General features: G+C 40.9%; 1 protein-coding gene across 1 annotated transcript in view; it reads right to left on the bottom strand.

Moving 5' to 3' along the window:
• The window catches only part of SLC49A4 (solute carrier family 49 member 4), a 146,553-nt gene that overhangs the window by 9,869 nt on the left and 117,518 nt on the right, over window positions 1–19,166 (bottom strand). The window contains exon 7 of the mRNA XM_077830200.1: window positions 17,048–17,175. Coding sequence (XP_077686326.1) covers window positions 17,048–17,175 — 128 coding nt within the window. The remainder of the gene's footprint in view (window positions 1–17,047; window positions 17,176–19,166) is intronic.

The following is a 19,166-nucleotide window of genomic DNA, read 5'->3' as shown; positions in this document are numbered from 1 at the left end:
CATTTTTCTTTTCATTCAGTAACACATTAAGGATCCAAATCAAGAAAGCACTGATTTCAGTGGGACTCAGTCATGTGCGTAAGAGCAGTCCTGAATAATGATGGTTTTCTAAACTGGAGTCTCAGTGACATGAAGAGACCTATCAAAGGAAAAGCAAACGTAAGGGAAAGAGTTACCTAGAAGAACTATTAAGACCGAAAAGAACAAATAAAATGTCTAGAATATTTCTTGGAGGTTCTATAAGAGCTCCAGTGATATGAAAAGAAATATCCTTGGGATGCAAAAAGTCACCCAAATTGCTAGAAAAAGATTTCCAATTTGAAGGTATCTTTACCCTGTGCTGTGGCAGAAGGATGATATATGAAATCTGAAACTATACTATATTAAAATATTCATCATGGAAAGTGGAGAATTGACAAAGCTGTGCTTCATCTTAAATTAAGCATTGCTCAATCTCTCAACTGAGAAGTTGTTAGTAAGCAGGAGACTTTTGGCTTAAAAAATTCACCATTTGTCAAAATGTGAGGTATAATGAAAGGCAGAAAACAAGGCCTTAGGAGATACAGTAGAAATGCCTATTCATCAGTTCAATCATTTGATGCGGTTCTCTGCCAAAACACAGAGACATATTTCTTTCCCTAGAGCAGAGATTTTGCCTGGAAAAGGAGAGGGAGGAGGGGAGCAGAAAAGGCTGCCAGGAAGATGATATAGTGGCAAAACTTTGGAAGGAGACTGTTCAAGCTGGCCTCTATATTTGTTTTTAACAGGCTTGGATATGATTGTCTCTCTCTCTTTTTAAATATGAGAAACTGTAAAAGCTTTCCCAGCTCCTGTACAATCTTTTATAACCAGCTGGAGGATGAAAGTCAGGAACTGTTCCAAGATAAGTTCAGAGTTCTCAAAGAGTGAGAACAAAATTTAGTATCCTGAAGCCAACAGGCTCTTGTATCTGAAACTGAATGAGTAATTCTTCTGCCATGATATCCACAGATTCTGCTGCAAGCTCTCATTGATACTTTGAAGTTAGTAAATCTCTTGCAAAAATCCTGGTTACATCCAGTAGCACAGCCTCTTGCTTTCACACTTCCCTAATCCCTGTTAAATAAACAGCAATCATTGATTCAGTTTTCTAATTTGTAGCTACTTATTTGAATCTTTTTTGGTACCAGAGGCAAAAAGGGATCTGGTAGTGGCTTCTGAAGCTGCAGTGTCAGAATAGAAGACAACAGAGACAGGTCTTTTCTCCCCAAAAAAACTCAGCTGGATAAATCTGTGGACACCTATTTAGAATTAAAGTGAGATTCTCTAATACTTTCCAAAGAGAAAATACACAAGGAACTAGTAACTATTGGAAAAAACTTCAGATGGTGAAAATACATTAGCCATCCTGTGTTTGAGAAATTTTGCCCCAAATTTTAAATACTTGCAATTTAGCCAACCAGTTCTCATTAACTTTGAGAATTGTGTTCCTACACTATAGCTTCATCTACAGTATAACTATGTCTTGCAGGGGTGTGAAAACTCCACACCCTGAGTGACATCGTTATACCAACTTTAACACCGACCCCCAGCGTAGACAGCGCTATGTTGGCAGGCGAGCTTCTCCCGCTGACATTGCTACTGCCTCTGACTGAAGTGGGGTTATTAAGCTGATGGGAGAGCTCTCTCCTGATGGCTTAGAGCGTCCTCACCAGACACACTATAGCAGTGCAACTGCGCCAGTGTAAATGTGTAATGTAGACCTGCCCTAAATCTCAAACAACTCTAAGATGGAAAAGAAATCAGTCACTGCTAACTGAATAGTGCACCAGTGTTGAACACTAAGGCACAAGCTCCATGACTTGGGAGGCTCTAATATAATCAGGTTTGCTCCAGGATAAGCTGTACTTGGCAAGACAGAGATTTGTCCAGCAGAGGACAGAATGAGTTTGCTATAGTGAGTTCCTATGGAATTACAAAAGGTCCTAATGTTGATTCTGCTGGAGAAAAGGATGGCATTCTAAAGTAACTAAGAGAGCCCCTGCGTTTGGCGGCAAAAAGCTCCAGCTCCTCTCATAAGCACCATGTGGGGTGGAGTTGTCTACAGAATTTTCCAAATAGCACCTTCTTATTCAACTAATCTATATCCTGTATGTTTTCCAAGCCACATTGTTTGCTTTTGTGACAAACACACATTCTTATATTACAGTGAGCAATGCAGAGTCAACATATCACCTTGAAAGACATTTACCCTCAATCACCACAGCATTATCCAAGATACTGGTGTATTTCCTTATTAGAGTAGATAGCATTGCATTTTTCTATTCCAACGGCCTACCTAAGTAAGAACTTACGTGGCCCACACTGCAGCAGTAACTGTAGGAAAATGCTTCAGTATTTCAACATGCCATCATTTGGCATCTCTGAAAATTAGTATTTTAATGCTGGCAACCATCACATAGAAGTGCAAAGTGGGTTCTTCTCTTCCTCATTCACCGATACTGAAAGTGTCAACAGTACTGACTTCAGAATCTTTACTGCTGTAGGTAATAGTTATAGATAAGGCTGTGAGTCTGTCACGGAGGTCATGGAAGCCATGGATTCTATGACTTTCTGGGACCTCCAGGACTTCTGCAGAGGCCAGTGCGGCTGGCTTGGGGGCCACCTGAGCAGCTCAGGTGCACCGACCACTGCTGGGCCAGTCTCGGGCCACCGCACCCCTCCCCCCACAGCAGGAGTTTGGGTATGGGAGGGGGCGCAGGGCTGATGCAGGGAGTTGGGCTTGGGGTGAGGGAGGGGGTGAGGGCTTTGGGTGGCGGTTACCTCGGAGAGAGGGGACGGGGAGAGAGAAGGCTCCCTGGAAGCAGCAACATGTTCCTCCCTCGGCTCCTAGGCAGAGGCGTTGCCAGGCAGCTCTGTGCGCTGCCCCTGCAGCTCAAACTGGCTGCAGTTCCCGGCCAACGAGAGCTGCGGAGCAGGCGCTTGGGGCAGAGGCAACATGCGGAGCCCCCACGGCCGTGCCTCTGAGTCTGCCTAGGTAGGGGCTGTAGGGACATGCCGGCTGCTTCCGGGAGCTGTGCGGAGCCGAGTAGGAAGCCTGCCAGCCCCGTTAGCCCCCACCTCTTCCCCCCAGCAGCAGTGGTGCCTCCATGATACCCGCTGCCCCAGAGCCCCCACAGCGCTCCTTGGCTGCCCCTTACCCCAGAGCACCCAAGTTTTAGTAGGATGTATAGTACAAGTCACGGACAGGTCACGGGCCATGAATTTTTGTTTACTGCCCGTGACCTGTCCATGACTTTTACTAAAAGTACCCATGACTAAAACAGCCTTAGTTATAGATCGTATTTATATATATCCTCTTCAATCAGAAAGCTCTTGGGACACTGAATAAACACTTAAATATAATATATCATAAAACACACGCACTTTAAAATCTTAAAAAATACTAAAAAAGCCAAAGCAAGAGGATCAATATTAAAGGCAGAAAGAACAGGGTGTGTTGTAGATCCCAGGATGAATGTACAGGACTTGCAGTAAGAAAATATAGCTTTTAACTTGTGAACTAAGAAAAAATGGATGTGGAAATGACAGTATTAAAAATCTGGAAGCCTCCAATAACATATTTATAATCACGTTTCTAACTGTAACCACACTTTAATGACAACATTTCCAAGTTATGGTAGTATAAAGCATCTAAACTCCTGAGTGCTGGAAATATAATAAATAATTTTACTGTATCAATTCAGCATTTAAAAGTAACAAATCCAATTTGGTTGACTATATAGAAAGTCATAAATAAAATATACAGTGCAAGAAAAATTTATTGGAAGAAGTCAGATAAATGGTAATCCAAAAGTGGCTTTGGCCTTTTATTTAACATACTGTAGTGAGTACAGTACCTAAAATACCAGCTCAAAGGGTGACAAAGCTGCTATGGCAGGGTGAGTGCCAGCTATTAAATGGAGTCCATTTACTTCTCATAACAGGACTTCAGGCTGCATGATCATTAAAGGTTCCCATGATTTTTTTATAGTTTAAAAGAACTGATGTTAAAATTACACTAAATGCTTTTTCAATTAAGAAACTCTGACTACCATCAATGGTGCAGAATGCAGACAAGTGCAAGTACCACCAGAAAAGCTAACATTTCTTCCTCACTCCCTTACTCCAAAAACAGGGTAAACAACTAATTCATGTCTGCTTGGATAAAAATACACACCAGAACTGTACTTCATCTGCATGACATATATCATATCAGAAGAGCACTTGCCCTTTCTTATGAAAGGCAATTAACTGGGAAAAGAGCAGTGTGCTAAGACATGTGCTTAAGCCACTTACATTAGCAAACTCGAGTCATTAAGAAATAATATCTTTTTTTTTTAAAGCAACTGTGATAGAGTACTTGGTATTTTTAGGATCTATATAGATCTCTTTGTATATTAAGCAGCTATTAACTAACATACTAACATAAGAATGGCCATACTGAGTCAGGCCAAAGGTCCATCTAGCCCAGTATCCTGTCTTCCGACACTGGCCAATTCCAGGTGCCCCAGAGGGAATGAACAGAACAAGTAATCATCAAGTGATCCATTCCCTGTTGCCCATTCCCAGCTTCTAGCAAACAGAGGCTAGGGACACCATCCCTGGCCATACTGCATAATAGCCACTGATGGACCTATCCTCCATGAATTTATCTAGTTCTTTTTTTGAACACTGTTATAGTCTTGGCCTTCTCAACATTCCCTGGCAAAGAGTTCTACAGGTTGACTGCGTTGTGTGAAAAACTACTTCCTTTTCTTTGTTTTAAGCCTGGTGCCTATTAATTCCATTTGGTGACCCCTAGTTCTTGTGTTATGAGAAGGAGTAAATAACACTTCCTTATTTACTTTCTCCACACCAGTCATGAGTTTACAGATCTCTATCATATTCCCCCTTGGTCGTCTCTTTTCCAAGCCGAAAAGTCTCAGTCTTCTTAATCTCTCCTTATATAGCAGCCGTTCCATGCACCTAATTATTTTTGTTGCCCTTTTCTGAACCTTTTCCAATCCCAACATATCTTTTTTGAGATGGGGCGACCATATATGCTCGCAGTATTCCAAATGCGGGCATACCATGGATTTATATAGAGACAATATGATATTTTCTGTCTTATTATCTATCTCTTTCTTAATGATTCCCAAAATTCTGTTCTCTTTTTTGACTGCTGCTGCAGTGGATGTATAGACTATCCACTATAACTCCAAGATCTCTTTCTTGAGTGATAACGGCTAATTTAGACCCCATCACTTTATATGTATAGTTGGGATTATGCTTTCCAATGTGCATTACTTTGTATTTATCAACATTGAATTTCATCTGCCATTTTGTTGCCCAGTCACCCAGTTTTTTGAGATCCTTTTGTAGCTCTTCGCAGTCTGCTTGGGACTTAACTATTTTGAGTACTTGAGTAGTATCTGCAGCATCGGAAGCTTTGACACTTACTGTATACATAGCACACATGGTTGTGGTTTCCATAGTTCTCATGTTTTCTGATCTGCCAGATCTGCCACTTCAGTATGAATAGCATAGGCAGAATGTTCATCTAAAGCACTGCTGATTGGGCTGCCTTTGGTTGGGCACTCTCCCAAAGGTTAGCATGGCACTGCCTCAGTGGATGGGAGCCCTAACCAAGATTCTTGTTTGAACCATGTAATATTTAAGTTTGAGACACCACCAGGTGAGACAACGCTCCAGCGTCCATTCCAATCACACCTACTAGGGAGGAGAGAATGATATGCCTCGATGATAGTATCACGGTCAGAAAAAGTATAAAGGACAATAACTAACTGTGATTAGGGATCGACATCTCTCATAAAAGGTAAAAAAATGGCTCAAGGTTTGATTTCTTGGTTTCAGAACTGGTATGGGAATACTGCTTACAAGAAGACAAACATTTCCCTGTTTGTATATCCCAGATTTTCCAAAACCATTTATTGATGGGGCAGATGTATGAGCTTATTTGGTTATCCGTTACTATAAATTTCCCTGGCAAGAAGAAAGAATTGTAATAGAGCAGTGCCCCCTGCCCCCCTGCTTACCCTGTCCACACCCCCTGCCCCCTCCAGAGCTGGGAGTAGGGCTGTGACTCCTTTGGTGGGGGGGGTAGAGGGGGGGCACAACACACAGATGGGGTAAAGGGGCCAGGGCCACAGCTGGGCTGGGGGCAGGGCCGGAACAGAGCAGGAAGCAGATGGGGGTTGGCCTCGGCCACACCACGCCCCCCAAAATGTTCCTCTCGCCTCAGAGCTTGGAGACCTATAGAATAGAGGAAGTGGTTAAACAGTGGTAGCCATTTAGCTATTCTCAGCTGGGCTTAAAACATAGCAAAACTGGTCTCAATCAGCTCCTAGAATATTTGCATTCCAGGAAAGTCATGAAATGTATATTAACTGCCTCCTCTTACATGACACCCTCTCCAGAAGTGGTTCACAGACCAGATGCTCATTCAGTCTGGAGAAGAGAAGACAGAGGGGACATAACAGTTTTCAAGTTCATAAAAGTCTGATACAGGGAGGAGGGAGAAAAACTGTTCTCCTTAACCTCTGAGGATAGGACAAGAAGCAGTAGGCTTAAATTGCAGCAAGGGCAGTTTAGGTTGGACATTAGAAAAAACTTACTGTCAGGGTGGTTAAGAACTGGAATAAATTGCTGAGGGAAGTTGTAAAATCTTCATCATTGGAGATTTTTAAGAGCAGGTTAGACAAACGCCTGTCAGGGATGGTCTAGATAATACTTAGTCCTGCCATGCATGCTGGACTAGATGACCTCCCGAGGTCCCTTCCAATCCTACAATTCTATGATCTTGATATCCACTGTCTTCAATAGACTTTGAATCAGGCCCTTAGTGTCGGGGAATGTCAGGCATACTGCAAGTGAGTGGTGCTGTCCAAGCTTCCCCGAACCACTATTATCTATTCCTGGGGGAATTCTGTGGGACTGAGCGCCCACAGAAAATGGACCACCCCCTGCAGAATTCCTGTGCTTCCCTGCAGAAAACGGCAGGGAACCCAAGGGAAGCCGTGCCCGGAGAAGGGGGATGACAACCATAGGCAGTTTTGGGGGGGACTGCCCCCCCAAACAGAGGCAAGGCATGGGAGGCTCAAGGGGTAACGTGCCACTGCCCCACCTCATTTCTGCAAATGCAAGAGCTGTCCAGCTGAAGTAGGCTGTGTCTCTTGACTCTGCTGACTCTGCAACTGAACGTTGCCTCCTGGATCCTAGTGCCAATCATGCTCCTCTTCTATGTGCTGGGAGCCTTTCTGTATTCTGGGCAACAGTGAGCGCCAGCGATGAGGCTGGGTAAGGGAGGGCAGGGGAAAATGAGGGAAGGGAGAAAGAGGCAGTGGGGAAGGAAGGGGGAGTGGAATAGGGTAGGAGGAAGGGAATGTGCAAGTTGGGGGAGAGGGATGAGTTGAGGAAGAAAAGGGGATAGGGGAATCATGGCGGGAAGCGGAAGCCTGGCATGCGGCATCTCCTCGGCAGCAGCTGGGGCTCCCCCATTAAGCAGGCACATTGAACCCTCACCCTAACATGCCCTACCCCCCCTAAACCTGGACCCCCCATACTCAGACCGCCACCCCACTGAGCCCCAACCAGCTGTACCTGGATCCCCACCCCATCAAGCCCCCCACACTCAGACCCCCACCTCACTGAGCCCTAACCAGCTGTACCTGGATCCCCACCCCATCAAGCCCCACTCCCTCATCACCCAGACTCCCTGCACTGAGCCCCCCACACCCAGACCCCCCCACTAAGCCCCATCTCCCCACACCCGGACCCGCTGATCCCCAACCACCTCCACCTGAATCCCCTGCAGAGTCCTATTGCCCCTGTACCTGGAACCCCCCAATGAGCCTCTGTGCATCCAGATATCCCACTGAGCGGCCCACACCCAGATTGCCCCACATAGAAACCTCTCACCCCACACCTGGATCCCCCCACACTTGGATCCTGCTGCCCTGAGCCTGGCCACTCACACCTGGTGTGCCTGGTGCAGAGGAGCAGGGCCCCGGGGTGTTTCTGGGGCAGGCCTGGCCCTTGCACTATGTCAGGGTCAGGTGCTGCCTCGCTGCCAAGTCCCTATAGCGGGGGAGGTGGAGGCTTCAGGGTGCCCACCTCAATACAGACAGTGGCCTGTGCTCCCCACTGCCATGCTGGAGCCACATTTATTTATTGACAAATAATATTTGCAGAATGTTGCACAATTTTAAAATATTGTGTGCATAGTTTTTATTTTTTTTGGCATGGAATTCCCTGAGGAGTAATATATCCTGACCTCCAGTACCCCGGTTATTCCAGTAATGGGCCTCTTAGGAGCAGAAAAACTGCACCAAATCATGTAGAGGTTTCTATGGATAAACAAGGAGGAGGGCAGCTCTAAACTCATTTTCTCTTGGGACTCAACACAGAATTTAAACAGGTCTTTAGAGATCTAAGGTGTTTCTAATTTGGCAATCATGCTAGAATCCAAGTGCCAAGATGATAGGCTGGTGCCTCACTTAGATGTCTGTTTTGTCAATTTCACTGAACTCTGAAAATGTATTGAACGAGAGAAATTCTGACCCAAAATCACACCCTGCCACAGTTTTAATCAGTTTGTTAAAGTAGAACAGCAAAACTTCCTTATAACTTAATTCCTATCCTGAGCAAGGATAAGAACCATAAGGGAAGTAGCCAGCTTTAACTTTTCTGTAAGAAATGTGGCCCATTGTGAAGCAACATAACTTTTATTGTAATTTGTTTAACAGAAGCAAAGATAAAAAGGAAGGATTTCTCTTTAAAGTACATTTATAACATTAATATAGGTTTCAGAGTAACAGCCGTGTTAGTCTGTATTCGCAAAAAGAAAAGGAGTACTTGTGGCACCTTAGAGACTAACCAATTTATTTGAGCATGAGCTTTCGTGAGCTACAGCTCACTTCATTAATATAGTTCATTGAATGGATTTTCATTCCTGTGTGTGCTTAGCAAATTCTTATATCTTGATATAGTTATGGAAGTGACTGGAAATCTGATCCAATTGGATTTGCTCCCAACATTCCCCAAAAGAAAAGCAAGTAAAACTTGTGGTTAAAGCTGAAGTACAAACTTTGAGGAGCTAAAAATTGTATGAACAGGTAAGTGATCCTTCAACTAAAGAGTAGAGATCATGAAATAATGGAGGCTTCATATTGCTGAGTTTTAAGATCTGTTACATTTATAAGTATATTCTTGAAATGTTCCTCACTTCAGATCCAAACTGACTTTGCTGTACTTGCTTTTCATTTTTGATAATCATAATAATAAACTTAACTTTTACAAAGCACTTTTCATCGGTAGATCTCAAACTACTTTAAGGAAGGCAAGTGTCTTTGTCTCCAATATTACAGATAGGAAAAAACAAGGGACAGATAGATGACATAATTTGCTCAAAGTCCCACAGGAATAAAAATCTAGTTCTTCAGAGACCCTAGCAACTCTATGATCACTGGGCCATGCTGCTTTATTCACATCAAACATACGCTTTTTATGGTAAAGAAATTATTCTAATCATTTTATCCTTTGTGCATAAATAATTTTCTAGCCTCTCTCACTGTGGTTGTTTCTTCAATATTATGGCCTATATTTGGGTAGAGAGATGTGTTCTTATTTGCTGTAAGTTTTAATTTATTTATTTTTAATTATATTGCATAATTTAAATTCAGTTGTTGACACCATGGATTGCCATGGAAATCTGACTACCTGATGCCCAGTGTGGATAAAGATTTTGTAAAAGGAAATTCTGACCCAAAAATCTTAAAATATTGTTGAAAATACTGATAAATATTAGAAATGTATTGATATTTTTTGCATAAAACATTGAATCTGAGTCATATGCAACTGGCGTTACATACCAATTCTTAGAAAGTGTTAGTATTTATATCCATAGGTATTATCAGCAACACAAAGTGGCAAGATATTGAAATTGTCATTGTGCCATGTTATATAGTTATCTTGGGTCAAAATACCCCATTTTACATTAATTAATGTAATGAGCTCAATACAAAGCAAACTAACAAAGCATTTGTGATAAATGAAGGGTGGGGCCCTCCCTTTTACGGACACCCAGCCAGCCAGTTAGCTACAAAATCCATTAGTAGCTGTTCTCTACTTGCTTTACCTGTAAAGGGTTAACAAGTCCACAGGTAAAAGAAAGGGAGTGGACACCTGATCAAAAGAGCCAATGGGAGGGCTAGAACTTTTTAAAATTGGGGAACAAACTTTCCCTTTGTTGTTGTTCTCCGGAGAGAGGAGACACATAGCAGCAATGCTATAAGAAGCTTTAAGCCAGGTATGGAAATCATCAGATCCCACCTGGAACTACTTATCTGAAACCCCAGATATGTAAGTAAATCAGGGAATGTCTAGGAAGATGCAATTAGGGTTATTTATTTTATTTCTTATTGGCTTGTGGACTCCTCTGTGCTAACCCCCAAATGCTTTTGTTTTGCTTGTAACCTTTAAGCTGGACTTCAAGAAAGTTATTTTGAAACTTAATCCTTATAAGTGGTTCTTTTTAAATCTAGCAAAAAGCCTAAGTTCCAAATGTATTTTCTTATTTTTTTTGTTTTTAATATAATTCACCTTTTTTAAGAACAGGATTGAATTTGTGTGTCCTAAGAGGTGTCCATAGGTTGTTTAATTAGCTGGTGGCAACAGTTGATTTCCTTCTCAGCTCTTCCCCGGAGTGGGGGTGAAAGGGGTCGAGGGTACCCCACTGGGAGGCATTCCCAAGTGCGCCTTCCTGGGTCCCAAGGGGTTTTTTGCACTTGGGTGGTAGCAGCATCTACCCATCCAAGGTCAAAGAGAAGCTGTAACCTTGGGAGTTTAATACAAGCCTGGAGTGACCAGTATTAATTTTTACAATCCTTGTGGGCCCCCACCTTCTGCACTCGAAGTGCCAGAGTAGGCAATCAGCCTTGACAGCACTATTCTAGCACAGACAATGGAAACAACTATTTCTTAGAGTTCAGTGTGTATACAAAACTGTCTTTGGAACTCAATGAAGAATTTAGCTTAGTATAATTTAAATAATGTTTAATAAAGTTTCTTAAAAGAAAATTCAAGCTTTCTTCAAGTGTATTGTGATCAGTTATCATTCTTATATATGTTTCCAAATATGCTTTCATGTCAATTCTGCTGAAAATATCATTAACCACCATCCCCGCCCAATAATGACAGAAAGCAGAAGTCATGCTGTATAAAAGGAAGAAAAGCCTTTTGAATAGCAGCCTGATCATAAACTACTGTCAAATAAAGAAAACATGAACTAGTCATTGATATTTAATATCAATGTTAAAGGTCTCTAAGCAATTAAATTTTGTAAGAAATCTCTTCAGATGATGTCATGCTTATTTAAAAGGAATTAGGGCAATATTTTATAAGCAAAACCACGTTGCTTTGACCCCTTTTTCAATATATTAACACCATCTTCCTCCCTATTTTAGCTAGAGGTTTATAAAATTGCTACACATATTGCTGATTGAAAGTTGGTTTAGACAGTAGTGGGTGAAATTTTTCAACTGAAACCTTTTATCGGCCAAGAATGCAGATTTAGTGACAGCAAAATGTTTCACAAATTCATGTCAGTTTCATCAAATTGCTAATTTAAAAAAATCCAAAAATTTGACAAGTTTCATTAAGATGTTTTCTGTACAAAACATTTCATTTTTTATACGAACCAACTTTTTGTTGTAAAATTTACTTTTATTCTACTTTTTAAAATGCAAAAGTTAATAAATAAAAAAAAGTTTAGCTTTTGACCATTTTGTCGAAAAAACAAATTAAAACAAAAACAAAAACACACATTTTGTTAGACCCAAAACATTTTCCAGCTTTTGAAACTGCCAACAAAGATTTGCTCAGTTCCTCTACTCAGATCTTAAGGGCCTCTTTCTTTCACTTCACTTTAGGGAGAATAACCATACCTAACAACTACTTCCCCTTAAACATGTCATGAACCAGTCTAGTGAATTGAGCAGAAGTCCTAGAGCTCCAGAGTTTTAGCTCCAGCTCTATCAATTCCCTGGTGTTGGGCTGGCCAAGCAGTTTGGGACTAAATTTTCAAAAACTTGGTACACAAATATAGTCATCTGAGTACTTATTTTGGAAGGCCAATGGGAGATGAGCAGAGATTTTTCAGAGTAGGTGGCTAACTTTGTGAACTGCAGAGTTTATGGGCATTTCAGGATGGGCACAGCTTCAGGAATAGACTATTTGCAGAATTGAGGTAGGATCTGATAAGGCAAGGGCACACAATTTATTCACAAACCAAGCAGGTGCAACTTGAGAACGCATTGGCATAGGTGGTCTCTAATCCACAGGTGCCAACTCCATGGGTGCTCCAACCCTGGAACACCCATGGAAAAAAATCAGTGGGTGATTAACACCCACCGGCAGCCAGATCTCCCCCCTATCCCACAGCGCCTCCCATCCACCGGCAGCCCCACTGATCAACTCTTCCCCCTCCCTCCCAGCACCTCCCGCCTGCCACAATAAGCTGTTCTGCAGCATGCAGGAGGCACTGGTGGGAGGGAGAGGAGCAGGGATGTGGTGCACTCGAGGAAGTAACTTGGCGGGAAGAGGCAGGGAAGGGGCTGAGTGGGGCCTGGGGCAGAGCAGTGGTTGAGCATCCGCAGGGCAAGGAAGAAGCCAGCACCTCTGCTCTAATCTGCCTCTCACTAGCAGCTGGTTGATTCACTACACTTCAGAGAGTTCAACACACAAAACTGTTTATTTGTGATACCCTCTGGCTGCTCAACTGTGCCAGAGCACTAATCTCATTGATGGTTTCACATACAATTGTCTGAGCCACCCAGGATGCCTGCTGATTCAGCCGCTGCTCTTGCTCACATTGAGTTGCTGACCCTCCTCTAGCTGACCTTTCAGTGGCCAGCATGTATACTGCATGCCACTCAAAGGCCCCCACTTAAAGCCACAGAGTTTAAGGCAAAAAGGGACCACCAGATCACCCTAGTCTGACCTCCTGCATATCATAGGCCACAAAACATCACTCAGTTGACTGCTTCTTGATTGCTTCCACAGTCCCCCTGACTACTCACACCATTGAATCTGGTAGACACTACCAAACACACACCTTCTCCTTCTGAATAGCATTCTTCTCATGGGAGTAGCCTTCCACAGGTACCTGGCTCATCCTCCATAATATTCTGATCCATGAGGTTTGCTTCCTCATCCAAGTAGCTGGCTTTCCTTTTGGAACAGCTCACCTCCTGTTTGCTCAGACCAGCAACATCAGATGAGCCCATCCTGATATCTGGGCAGTTTCAAGATGTTGCTGCAACCTATCATGCTTGTGTTTTTGCAGGTGTAGGGCCTATTTGCTTATGAGAAAGATGTTTGCATATGCTAATGAGCAGATGAGGCACCCAGGAAAAGAAATTTGATACCACTGAAGCTCTTCGAGAAGGAGTGGAGTGGAAGTGAACACACAAATCCTGGAAGAGAAACCTGTGTAGGGAGCAGAGAACTCCTCTACAGGTACCACTGCACATTTATGCTAGCTTCTGCAAAAATTATTTTGGACCTTGATCTCTTTGCCTTAAAAACCCCACAGTAATACAGGAATGATAGTAATTGTTACAAAAAAGACTAATGAATTGTTGCAGCTATACATAGTGCTCATCTTACAAACATAAAAAAGTGCAAACAACATCCTTGACCTCCAGTGTCAGTGTTGCTCCACTGACTGAGCACACAGAGATGCTTCCACATTAAATAGTCATCTCACAATCCTTCCCCAAAGCCCAAGTGCCACTAGGCAGTGGCCTGCATTCGACCTTCTATACTTTGGCTCAGTTATAGTCTATACCCTCCAACTTTTAATTAAACAAAAAAGTTCAACCAAATCAATTTAAATGTGCTGTTTCTCCCACTTACTGTGAAGCGCAGCGGTCATAAGCATACTGCATCATTACACTTAGGAATAATCTGCATGAAGCCCTATAAATTAGTACTTTAAATAGCTTGTGCATTTTCATCCATAAGAATGTATTTTATAAAGATGTATTACTGGTATTCAATATACAAAGACCTACATTAAACAGGCATATTGCATTTATTTTCTATTACTTTTTACAAAAAAGAGCTGCTTATAAAAAGAAATGCCCGTCTAGTAAAGAAATTGGGAAGTTGGGCAGGAAGAAAAATAAATCTTGTACAGCAGATATAAATTAGGGCCTAAATCCTTAATATCCCCTTTTAAAGATTTGCCAGTACTCATTACAGCTAGCACTGCTATTCAAGGCAAGGTTTTCTTAAAAAAGTGCTCAGATACTACAGTGATGTGCACATTAAAATAACTTACACAGAAAACAGATAGAAAATCTACCACAGGAAAGGAATAGTTTTATTTGGGTACTTTACAAAAACCAAATTTAAGGGACTGCTTATTATGAAGGCAATAACAATACATCTATTTTAAACTGAGCTCTAAACAATCAGATTAAAAAGAAGAATCTAACCTTTAACTACACACTGATTTAGGAGATTTCATGCCAAATCCTAAAATATGTACTTGTACACAGGAATGAGGTAAGAAAAGCTTTTAAAGGAAAGCTTATTGCACTGAAGTGCTACAGTAACATTACTGTCTACTCTGGACACTGCTGAAGTTATCACGAGTTGAAGTAATTTTCCACCTCACCGGAGGTGCTCATCATCTTGGAAGACTGGGTTCTAATTTTGTCAAGCTCCTTTTAGCTCTACCAGCTATTCAACAATGGTCAGCACAAAATCATCCAAACAATCTTTTTAAAAAGTTTCCAGGAGAGTCCATGAAATACACAGAAGTGGCAAAATGCTTTCCAATATATTTTAACATGAGTTACAATGTAACATTTGCCAAACACCTTTAAGTGGGAAGGAAACAAGGCACAGAAAGACAAAAACTAAGATGGAGACAGAGACACGAAAATTCCTGCTATAAAAGGTAATAGTGTGACCTTCCTCATGACTTTTAAAAAAATAACTCACAAATGCACCTGATCATAACGGAAGGATTTACAACAATCCTACAGCCCAGGATCAGAAGCCCCATTTAAGGAGAAAGGAATCTGGAATTCTGCTACAAAGTATTGATGGTGACTCAGTGGTCGTAATCTTTCACCTCAGATTCAGCATTGATCCAGTACCCCAGCATGATGATTGAGGCTACTGTGTTGCTAAAGACACCTTCTTTAGTATACCATATAAAAGTAAAGGCACTGATTAGTCAGGTCTTTCAAAAAAAACTTATAATGAATCTTAAAAAAAAATAAGGGCTGAGATTTAATATAATAATCATAGCTACAACTCTAACTCCTCCTGGGGCCTTGGAAAAATCATTTAACTTTAGCCTCTTTTTCCTATGAAAGGTAGATAGTCAGATTGTATGTGGCCTCCACTTGCGTAATTTTCTATGTATATATGCACTATCCCTGGTGTGTGTAAGCCAACATATTTTACCCACAAAAATTCAACCAGAGGCATGCATAGAGAGATGGGATCTATCATATTCATGCATTGATGCTTCACTCAAAATTAGATTCAATCTTTGTAAAGCACTTTGAAGAGGAAAAGTGCTATGTTAATGTCATTATTACTAATGCACTTTGTGGCATACAAAGCAGACTAAAATTAAGAAATGTTATTAAATCTGTTGCTCTGTATTTTTACCTTCCCATCAAATTAATCTGGTTCCTTTCAGTTTACCCATCAGGATAGCTTACCACGAGTCCCATTTCAGGTACAAGAATCCACCTGCAAATTACAAAAGCCTACCAGTGTCCCAGAGAAGACATGCTCTCCAATAAACACATTATAGTCTAGCAATCATTAGTCAATCACAAAAAGAGCCACACTGACAATCACTGACTGACTGTTTCTTGATCCAATTCTACCCACAAAAAGTAACATTTTAGAAGTTATTGTGTACTTGCATGTTGCTTTATATCTTCTCATTTGCCTACAAAAACTCCTTTCCAAATCTTCATTAATTTAATTTTTAAACAGAGTAATTGTGGGAGGGCACTAACATTACTAGTTCTTGCTTGAGAATACACAACTGTCAATTTAAGTTCTATTTAATTTTAAGTATTTTTTTTTTTTTTTTTACAATCCAATAGTTCTTTCCTCCCCCTCATTTTACAGTCCTGCAGCTGTATGTTGGGTAAACAAAAAGAGATAAGGAGGCTACTTTATTTCTCAAGGATCCTATATAGTGTGCAGCTTATGCCCAAAATGGGAAACCAAAGGCTGGTAAGCAAAAATCGATATAGCACTTCTGTTTTAGATTACCGTGTATGTAATTAATTTCACCTACAGAAAGTGGTCTGCTTTGTTCTCATCTGTAGGCAGGGACAGGACACTTATAAGATTGGCTCACTGCATTAATTTAGAGAACAAAATTTTTGTACAGTTACCTTTCTGTAGGTGTGAACAGACAAGCACAAAAAGTAAAAGCTGCTAGTCCATTTTTTCACATGTGATGAAGAATGGGGGACACGCCACACAATTTGGGGTCCACTGGATTAATTAGTTCAAGGTTTTAGTTAATTTTTACTAATTTATGAAATCTTTTGAATTCTAAATTCCCAAACTTGCCATTTTTCCTCTATATATTCACCACTACCATACACTCATAATATCACCATCACTGTTTTATTCAGAACCACAGCTATTCCCCAAAAACATACTAATTAATACTCTGGATTAAAATAATTATGTTCCTTTAGTCAAAGCTTTTAATTCTTTTATCATGCTTTTTAAAGCTGTTCAAAGACATTTTTATTTAATGAGCTTTAAATCCTTTTTTTGTCCATCGTTCTAAATTACTAGATGAAAACTCAGATTATTATATTTAATGTATTTATCATCAGGATTGGGTTCTCAAAACAGATCATAATATAGTTTAATTAAGATAGAAAATATTTGCCTACAGTATCAGTTGTTTATAAAACAGTCCCAAAGAACAATAAAAATCTCTTTTACGGTTAAACATTGTTCTAGGTACCTGTGGTTAAAGGCAGGTGAGTGACACTAGTAAGGCAGGTGAGAGTGAACCAGGTGGATGCCAGTGTCGCGCCAAATAGCAGCAGCAGAAGTATAAATTTCAGCATGCCCCTGATAAAATCTGCAAACCTGAAATAAAAGCACAAATCTCATAAATTCAAATGTTATTTTTCAAGTTATTTAAGCATGACACTTTACAGTAAAATTAATATATTATCACTATATAATCCAGAAATCAGAAAAAAACCCTGCACATTATTCTGAAACTGCTAGAAGGAGTTTATAATGATAGGTTCCAGAGTAGCAGCCGTGTTAGTCTGTATCCGCAAAAAGAAAAGGAGTACTTGTGTACCTTAGACACTAAAATTTATTTGAGCATAAGCTTTCGTGAGCTACAGCGCACTTCATCGGATGAATGCAGTGGAAAATACAGTGGGGAGATTTTATATACACAGAGAACATGAAACAATGTGTGTTACCATACACACTGTAATGAAAGTGATCAGGTAAGGTGAGCTATTACCAGCAGGAGAGAGAAAACAAAACAAAACAAAATGCTTTTGTAGTGATAATCAAAGTGGGCCATTTCCAGTAGTTGACAAGAACGTGCGAGCAACAACATTGTTTTTATACACACAAACCATGAAAAAATGGGTGTTTGTTGTGGAGGGTGGGAGAAAACCTGGATTTGTGCTGGAAATGGCCCACCTTGATTATCATACACATTGTAAGGAGAGTGATCATTTTAGATAAGCTATTACCAGCAGGAGAGTGGGGTGGAGGGAGAGAAAACCTTTTGTAGTGATAAACACCTATTTTTTCATGGTTTGTGTGTATAAAACCATCTTATGTATTTTCCACAGTATGCATCCGATGAAGTGAGCTGTAGCTCACGAAAGCTTATGCTCAAATAAATTGGTTAGTCTCTAAGGTGCCACAAGTACTCCTTTTCTTTCAACTTACCTGATCACTCTAGTTACAGTGTGTATGGTAACACCCATTGTTTCATGTTCTCTGTGTATATAAAATCTCCCCACTGTATTTTCCACTGCATGCATCCGATGAAGTGAGCTGTAGCTCACGAAAGCTTATGCTCAAATAAATTTGTTAGTCTCTAAGGTGCCACAAGTACTCCTTTTCTTTTTATATATAATGGTGATTTTTGTCATGATTAAACTGAAGCCTGCCTTCATTCCTCAGCAGCTCAAAAAAGTCTGAGTCATCAATTCAGGATCACTGGTACACAGGAAGGATTCTTGTTTGCAGTTCTAATATCTGACCAAACACCATGCTTTAAAACTGGAAAATAACTGTTTAATCTCTGCTTTGAAATCTTTCTTTCCACAGTCTCTCATCCACAATTCAAGATTCTTTGCTGTTTTTAAAAGTATCTTCACAGCTCCAATATACAAAACCTCATGAAACACTACACTCACTCCCTACTTCTTCCTTATGCTTGATTCCTATATATTTTTGCCAGAACATAGTTATCATAGGGATCATCTCTGCCGTTATAACAGATTTTAAAAATTAACTCTTTGCTGCCATTCTCTGACATCTTCTTGTGGACATCTAGCTGCTAGCTGAAACTTAACATGGCTAAAACAGAGCTCCTGATCTTCTCCATCAAGCTCTCCCCATTACCTCCTTTCTCAATCACTATGGATACCACCACCATGCCACTTTAAGCCCATAACTTGAGTATCATCTTCCACTTGGACCTCCCTCTATGTCCTCATATTCAGGCTATGTCTAAACCTTGCTGATTCTTTCTATCTAAGATCTGTAAGACATGGCCTTTCCCATTCATCCACAACTAACACTCTGATCCAGGCTTTCACCTGCCTGGTGAAATTACTGCAACATCCTATTCTCTGGCCTTGATAAATGCAATCTTGCCCACATTCATATCCATGCAGAATGCTGCTGTAAAGATAACTGTCCTAGCCTGGTGCTTTGACCATATCACCCCTCTCTTTGCACCACTTAACTTGTTCCCTTTTCTCTATTAAATCAAACTACTTACCCATCCAATCATCTTTCATTCGCTATCAAGATGTTGACTCCCGCCTTTGACTGGCCTATGACGACAGTGCCTATCTCCCACTTGTTCAATTTTC

This window comes from Eretmochelys imbricata, chromosome 11 (genome assembly GCF_965152235.1).
Source record: "Eretmochelys imbricata isolate rEreImb1 chromosome 11, rEreImb1.hap1, whole genome shotgun sequence".
In the NCBI taxonomy this organism is placed as follows: domain Eukaryota; kingdom Metazoa; phylum Chordata; order Testudines; family Cheloniidae; genus Eretmochelys; species Eretmochelys imbricata.
This window is presented reverse-complemented; position numbering and strand designations above follow the sequence as displayed.